Source organism: Cygnus olor, unplaced genomic scaffold (assembly GCF_009769625.2).
Source record: "Cygnus olor isolate bCygOlo1 unplaced genomic scaffold, bCygOlo1.pri.v2 S101, whole genome shotgun sequence".
Taxonomy (NCBI): domain Eukaryota; kingdom Metazoa; phylum Chordata; class Aves; order Anseriformes; family Anatidae; genus Cygnus; species Cygnus olor.
The window spans coordinates 211,477-218,967 of record NW_024429083.1 but is presented as its reverse complement, the minus strand read 5'-3'; the positions used below and the strand labels follow the sequence as shown (position 1 = coordinate 218,967).

The 7,491-nt window shown below is 52.6% G+C and overlaps 1 protein-coding gene across 1 annotated transcript; it reads left to right on the top strand.

Annotated features, from left to right (window-relative positions):
• The first annotated feature begins 1,022 nt into the window (after nucleotides 1-1,022).
• On the top strand, nucleotides 1,023-1,973 carry LOC121063077 (olfactory receptor 14C36-like). The gene has a single exon (XM_040543411.1). The coding sequence runs from the start codon at nucleotides 1,023-1,025 to the stop codon at nucleotides 1,971-1,973; it is 951 nt and encodes a 316-aa protein (XP_040399345.1).
• The last annotated feature ends 5,518 nt before the right edge of the window (nucleotides 1,974-7,491 follow it).

Genomic DNA, 7,491 nt, shown 5'->3' with positions numbered 1-7,491 from the left:
ACAGGGAGGAGACGTGGGGACACAGAACCAGCTCCCTGAACCAGCTCCTGGACACGGGCAGGCAGCAGGGACATGGGCAGGACAGGTGGTGAGAGGGAGCTGCTGCCAGAAGTGCTGTGCGAGGGAGAGCTCAGGCACCTCCCTGCCATCCCCTGCAGGGCAGGAGCCTTCCCTGGGACACCCCCTGCTCTCCTCTCCCACCAGCACAGCCTCTGCCCTCAAGCCCCTGCTGTCCCCAGCAGGAGCTGCCTCCTCTGCATGCAGAGCTGCAGCACAGGAGGGTCTGCTGAGTGTCCGTCTGTCCCTCCCTGGCCTTGCCTCCCCTGGCAGCAGCACGCTGGCATTCCTCCTGGCTTCTCCACCTGGCCGTGCTGCTGCTGTTCTTGTTTGCAGGCTGGCTGGGGTTGGGGGTTTCACATGCACTTGGAGTGAGGCCTTGGTGTGCTTGGATGGTAGGGGAGTACAGGGAAAGGTTGTGGGGTCTGGGGATGTGCACTTTGAGCCTGGATTCAGCAGTGTCCTGGTTCTTCTCAGGTAAACAAGTGAGTACAATTATCCTGCAACTCATAGACATGCCAGCAGAAGAGACTGGCTGTCCCTTCTGGAGGAAACTCTGTGTTAAAGGGACAGTTGCTTTGTCTCTGAGGATCCACAAGGTTTCACTTGGAGTAGAGCAGGAATGAAAATATACAAAAAAGAAATTCTCACAGCCCTGCTATGCAGTTGGGTGAATTTGGAACAGCAATGTGGATAATCACCTGATATCAGGAGTGAAATTAATCAGGGATTACCACGCTCCCCTTTCCTTATTGTTATAGGTGAGGACTGACTACTACATTGACCACAACTACTACAGTTCCCTGCTTCCAGAGACACTCTCAGGAAGCGTCTGTCATAACCAATGAAAGGGACCTGACCAATATCTGCTTGAGAGGCCAAAATTGAATTAGTTATCACATAATTCTGTACTATCTTTCTGCCTTTTTCATCCTTGGGCAGGACCCCATGCCCAGAAGCAGCAAATGCCCAACAGCAGCTCTGTGAGCGAGTTCCTTCTGCTGGCATTCACAGACACGCGGGAGCTGCAGCTCCTGCACTTCGGGCTCTTCCTGGGCATCTACCTGGCTGCCCTCCTGGGCAACGGCCTCATCCTCACCGCCGTAGCCTGCGACCACCGCCTCCACACCCCCATGTACTTCTTCCTCCTCAACCTCGCCCTCCTCGACCTGGGCTGCATCTCTACCACTCTGCCCAAAGCCATGGCCAATGCCCTCTGGGACACCAGGACCATCTCATATCAAGGATGTGCTGCACAAGTCCTCTTTTTAGCTTTCTTGTTTGGAGCAGAGTATTGCCTCCTCACTGTCATGGCCTATGACCGCTACATTGCCATCTGCAAGCCCCTGCACTACGGGAGCCTCCTGGGAACCAGAGCTTGTGCCAAGATGGCAGCAGCTGCTTGGGGCAGTGGCTTTCTCGATGCTGTCCTGCACACGACCAATACATTTTCCCTGCCCCTCTGCCAAGGCAATGCCGTGGACCAGTTCTTCTGTGAAATCCCCCAGATCCTCAAGCTCTCCTGCTCAGATGCCTACCTCAGGGAAGCTGGGGCACTTGTGTTTAGTATTTCTTTATTATTTGGTTGTTTTGTTTTTATTCTGGTTTCTTATGTGCAGATTTTCAGAGCCGTGCTGAGGATGCCCTCTGAGCAGGGCCGGCACAAAGCCTTTTCCACGTGCCTCCCTCACCTGGCCGTTGTCTCCCTGTTTGTCAGCACTGCCATGTTTGCCTACCTGAAGCCCCTCTCCATGTTTTTGCCATCCCTGGACCTGGTGGTGTCATTTCTGTACTCAGTGGTGCCTCCAGCAGTGAACCCTCTCATCTACAGCATTAGGAACAAGGACATCAAGGCTGCCTTAAGGAAAGTATTTGGTACCTACTTTTCAGCATTAATAGTGGGCCCCATATCATAACAGGTCTCCCAAGTCATCTGAAAAAACTTTAGGGAGAATTCGTTGTAATTATTTTTCTTTCTTATTATATCCTATATATTTGATGTTTTTACTGAATGTTATTCTTAAACTCCTGCCTGTTAATTATTTATTTATTCTGATCTAATTAATTCATGTACCTATAGAACCAGTCTCTTTTGTGCAGATAAACTAATACAGCAGAAATTCATTAGTCGTAGCTGCCATCTCTTCTCGTCTCCTCTGGAGCTGGGGGAGCAGCCCCAGCACACAAGAAGGGCTCAGGGCCAAGAGCCCAGCTGCCACATGGAGGAGCAGCCCTGGTGGCCCTTGGGGCTGCCCCTCACTGCCCGCTGGGCTCTGCCTCTCTGCTGCCTTCAGGTCGGGGCTGCTGTTTCCCTGGAGCCATGGCCATGGCCAGCAGCAGGACGTGGCCTTTTCACTGCTGCTCTCTTTTGCCTTTCATTTTGTTCTCTTGTGCTCTTGTATTTGGGTAAAACCTTAGATCTGATGTACTGTTGTCTCTGCAGTGGCATCCCTGTCCCTGCAGGCAGCAGCAGGCAATGTGCAGCCCTGGGTCACAGCTGGCCTCCCTGCTAGCACCACAGAAACAAACAGGGCTGCTAAGGGCAAACTCAGAAGCCTGGACACTTCTTCGAAAGCTGCTTCCAGGAATACAGCCAAAGGGTTGCTCCCTGTTCTTCTGTTTTCTGGGCTTCTTCATGGAGTGAAGGACACACACTGAATCTCCCAGGGGGGGTCTGTGAGAGACCAAGGACTTGACCAAGGGCTCCCTTTATAGTGGCACCTGCCCAAGCAGACAACAACTGGTCTTCAACTGATTTGCATGGGACTGCACCCCCTGCAGTGGGGCTGATGGCCAAAGCCAGCCTGGAGAGGAATCTGGAGCTGTCAGGAGATGTAAGGGGATCTCCAGGAACAACATAAAATGAGTGACCATCCAAATAAATGCCTTGTAAAGGAAAAGGTGAATTTGAGGAGTTCTTGGGCTAAGGAGGACTTTCGTATGCCTGGAGAGGTGGTGAAGAGCCAGCAGGCAAAGGCCCATAAGACTGCAGAGTAATTGAGGCTCTTTGGAGCCTCGTGGGACAGGTCTGGTGCAGCACTTGTCTGCCATTTGTGCCCTTAGAGATACTCCATGGCCCTGCCAAGCACTGCCCTATGCTGCTGAGCCACCAGGGCAGATGGAAAGGGGATCAGCAGCAGAGATCCCCATGGAGTTGGGTCTGCTGCCCACCCTGAGCAGCACGGGCAGGGGGGGAGACCCCAGGGGTCCCAGGGCACCACAGCCCCCTGGCTCTGCAGAGAAGCACCGCCAGCTCGGAGCCCTGTGGGGAACATGGGCAAGGAAGAAACAACGGATGGCCAGGCCAGCACAGACACGCTGCCCTGGGCAAGGCTCTCTGGGAGCAGGGAAAGTCCTGGGGAAGAGCAAGGCAGCATTTCTGGGCATGCACTGATGGGTAAAAGAGAAAAAGAAAGCTCTTTGTGCAGACATCTGCTCGGAGAAGGCTGCTCTGTGGCTTGGCCAGGCCTCTTGTGCTGGCCTGGGGAGCGGGGCTGGCCCTGCAGGGCACAGGCACTCTGTGCTGGGGATCTCCCAGGCAAGACACCAGGGCTCCTGCAGCTTCAAGGACCTCCATTTCCTTGCACCATGGACACCTCCTTACCCAACGCATCCAGCAAATAAACACCTATTAGCAACCTGCTTTCTTTTCTTCTAGAAGAACTGGGGACAGAATAGCAAAAGTAAGTAAACTCACGAATTGCGAACCACAGAAGGCCTTCATGCTGTGCAAGCACTGCTCAGAAACAGTGACCACAGCTATGGGTGACCAGCACTGCTCTGGTCACATATCAAAAACAGCACCACAAGGGGCTGCTCTGCACAGAGTAACTCCATCCCAGCCAGAGCCAGTACAGGGCCCCATGCTGGACAAGAAGGCTCCCTCTGAGCTCTGGAAGGAGCCAGGAAGGTGCTAATAAGCACCAGGACAATTGAGGAAGCCCAAAGACCCTTCTGAAGGGTCACTGAGTGTCAGCTGAGAGGCAGTGCTGGCCAGTGGGGAGGGCCAGGACAAAGACTTGTGTGAAGGCTGTGAGAAACAAGGACACTTGGGGCTTTAGCAGCTGCCTGTGGGTGGAGTAGGAGGACAAGGCTGGTCCTGGGACTGGAGCAGGGTTGAAGGACCCTGTGGAAATCTGAGCTGATGGAGAAGTGTCCATCTTGCATGTGTGTCTCAGCCTGGGAGAAGGGGCCTGCCTGCGGTGTGGGATGGCTGGGCTGTCCTCAACCATGCCCCAGGAGCTGACCTTACTCCCTTCCTCCCCGCCACTCCCCACATGGGGCAGGCCCTGAGGAAACACCCCTGAGCCTGGAGATGCACCAACCTGCTGTGGTGAGGTGCCACTACTGCAGGGGAAGAGGGGAGGGTTGGAGAGACACATGGGACCTGCGGGCAAGAGTGGTGTGTGCAGAGCATGCGCGGACATCTCCAGGGGCAGCATGATCCCAGGAGACAGCAGTGAATGGAGCCTGCAGAGCATGAGCCTGTCCGAGGTGGACTGACCAGAGCTCAAGTGCTCAATCTGGTGTGAGCAGGCAGAGGAGAACTCTGCAACCCCAGGGCACGCAGCAGCCCCAGCAAAGGAGTCTGCTGACTGATTCTTTGCAGCCCTGGGGCAATGGCAGTGACCCCATGAGCTGAGTCTGTGTTGTGGTTTAGCCCCGCTGGCAGTCAAACACCACACAGCCGTTCGCTCACCCTCCCCCCTCCCTCTCCGGGATGGGGGAGAGAAACGGGAAAGTGAAGTCTGTGAGTTGAGATAAAGACAGTTTATTAAGACAGGGAAAAGAATAACAACAACAATAATAATAATAATAGTATTAATAGTAATAATGTGTACGAAATAAGTGATGCACAATGCAATTGCTCACCACCCGTTGACCGATGCCCAGCCTATCCCTGAGCAGCCGGCCCCCCCCTCCACCCCGGCTAGCCACCCCTATATATTGTTCAGCATGACGTCAGATGGTATGGAATACCCCTTTGGCCAGTTTGGGTCAGCTGTCCTGGGTCTGTCCCCTCCCAGCTCCTGCTGCATCCCTAGCCTGCTCGCTAGCAGGACAGAGAGAGGCTGAAAAGTCCTTGGCTTGCTGTAAGCACTGCTCTACAACAATTAAAACATCAGCATGTTATCAGCGCTCTTCTCATTCTAATCCAAAACATAGCACCCCGCCAGCTACTAGGAGGAAAATTAACTCTGTCCTACCTGAAACCAGGACAGATATCCACCCCTTATTCCATACCATTTATGTCATGCTCAGGTTACACTCTTTCCAATACCTTCTAATTAATCACCATTTTCATCTATGATATATAGCAACCATGGTAGCGATGACATACAGTGTTATATGATAATTAACATACTACAATTCAACTCATGGGCTATTCTCACCCAGTATTAGGTCCCCTTGAGGTACACACCGGACCTCCCCATTCTCTTGCATTACCCACCAAGTGCATCCAGGTCCCTGAGCAAAAGCAATCCCACGAATGGGCTTGCCTTTTCCTGAGGCAGGAGTAGCCCAGACTGTCTTACCCAGCATGTTTCTTACGTGCACTACAGGAACTTTATCCCCTTCTACAGTGCGTAACAGGTTTGATTGGGCAGGTCCAGCTCGGTTGGCAGATCCTCTAGTATTGACTAACCAGGTGGCCTTTGCCAAATGCGTATCCCAATTTTTGAATGTCCCAGCACCCATTGCTTTCAGTGTAGTCTTTAACAGTCCATTGTATCGTTCAACTTTCCCGGAGGCTGGTGCATGATAAGGGATGTGATACACCCACTCAATACCATGTTCTTTGGCCCAAGTGTCTATGAGGTTGTTTCGGAAATGAGTCCCATTGTCTGACTCAATTCTTTCTGGGGTGCCATGTCGCCATAGGACTTGCTTTTCAAGGCCCAGGATAGTGTTCCGGGCGGTGGCATGGGGCACAGGATATGTTTCCAGCCATCCGGTGGTTGCTTCCACCATTGTAAGCACGTGGCGCCTGCCGTTGCGGGTTTGGGGGAGTGTGATGTAATCAATCTGCCAGGCCTCTCCATATTTGTATTTCAGCCATCGTCCTCCATACCAGAGAGGCTTTGACCGTTTGGCTTGTTTAATTGCAGCACATGTTTCACAATCATCAATAACCTGTGCTATAGTGTCCATGGTCAGGTCCACCCCCCGGTCACGAGCCCATCTGTATGTTGCATCTCTACCTTGATGGCCTGAGGTGTCATGGGCCCATCGGGCTATAAATAATTCACCTCTATGTTGCCAGTCCAGGTCCACCTGAGCCACTTCAATCTTAGCAGCCTGATCCACCTGCTGGTTGTTTTGATGTTCTTCAGTAGCCCGATTCTTGGGCACATGAGCATCTACATGGCGTACCTTTACAACCAGGTTCTCTACCCGGGCAGCAATATCTTGCCACAATGCAGCAGCCCAGATGGGTTTGCCCCGGCGTTCCCAGTTGTTCTGCTTCCATTGCTGTAGCCACCCCCACAGGGCATTTGCTACCATCCATGAATCAGTATAGAGATAGAGAACTGGCCACTTTTCTCGTTCAGCAATATCTAAGGCCAGCTGAACGGCTTTCACTTCTGCAAACTGACTCGATTCACCTTCTCCCTCAGCAGCTTCTGCAACTCGTCATGTAGGACTCCATACAGCAGCTTTCCATCTCCGATGCTTTCCCACAATACGACAGGACCCATCAGTGAACAGGGCATATTTCTTCTCATTTTCTGGTAGCTTGTTGTACAGTGGGGCTTCTTCAGCACGGACCACCTCCTCCTCTGACGATATCCCAAAGTACTTGCCTTCTGGCCAGTCCATAATCACTTCCAGGATTCCTGGGCGACTGGGGTTTCCTATTCGAGCCCGCTGAGTAATCAGTGCAACCCACTTGCTCCATGTAGCATCAGTTGCATGATGTGTAGAGGGGACCCTTCCTTTGAACATCCAACCCAGTACCGGCAGTCGGGGTGCCAGGAGGAGCTGCGCTTCAGTACCGACCACTTCCGAAGCAGATCGAACTCCCTCATATGCTGCCAGTATCTCCTTTTCGGTTGGAGTATAGCGGGCCTCAGATCCTCTGTATCCCCGACTCCAAAACCCCAGGGGTCGACCTCGAGTTTCCCCAGGTTCTTTCTGCCAGAGGCTCCAGGTGGGACCATTCTCCCCGGCTGCAGTGTAGAGCACATTCTTTACATCTGGTCCTGTTCGGACTGGCCCAAGGGCTACTGCATGAACTATTTCCTGTTTAATTTGATCAAAGGCTTGTCGTTGCTCAGGGCCCCATTCAAAAGCATTCTTCTTACGAGTTACTTGGTAGAGCGGGTTTACAATCAGACTGTAATTTGGAATATGCATTCTCCAAAACCCCACGACACCTAGGAAAGTTTGTGTTTCCTTCTTGCTAGTTGGCGGAGACATAGCTGTTATTTT

Coding starts and splice junctions, on each gene's coding strand:
- LOC121063077 (XM_040543411.1), top strand. CDS start 1,023: ATGCCCAACAGCAGCTCTGTGAGCGAGTTCCTTCTGCTGGCATTCACA.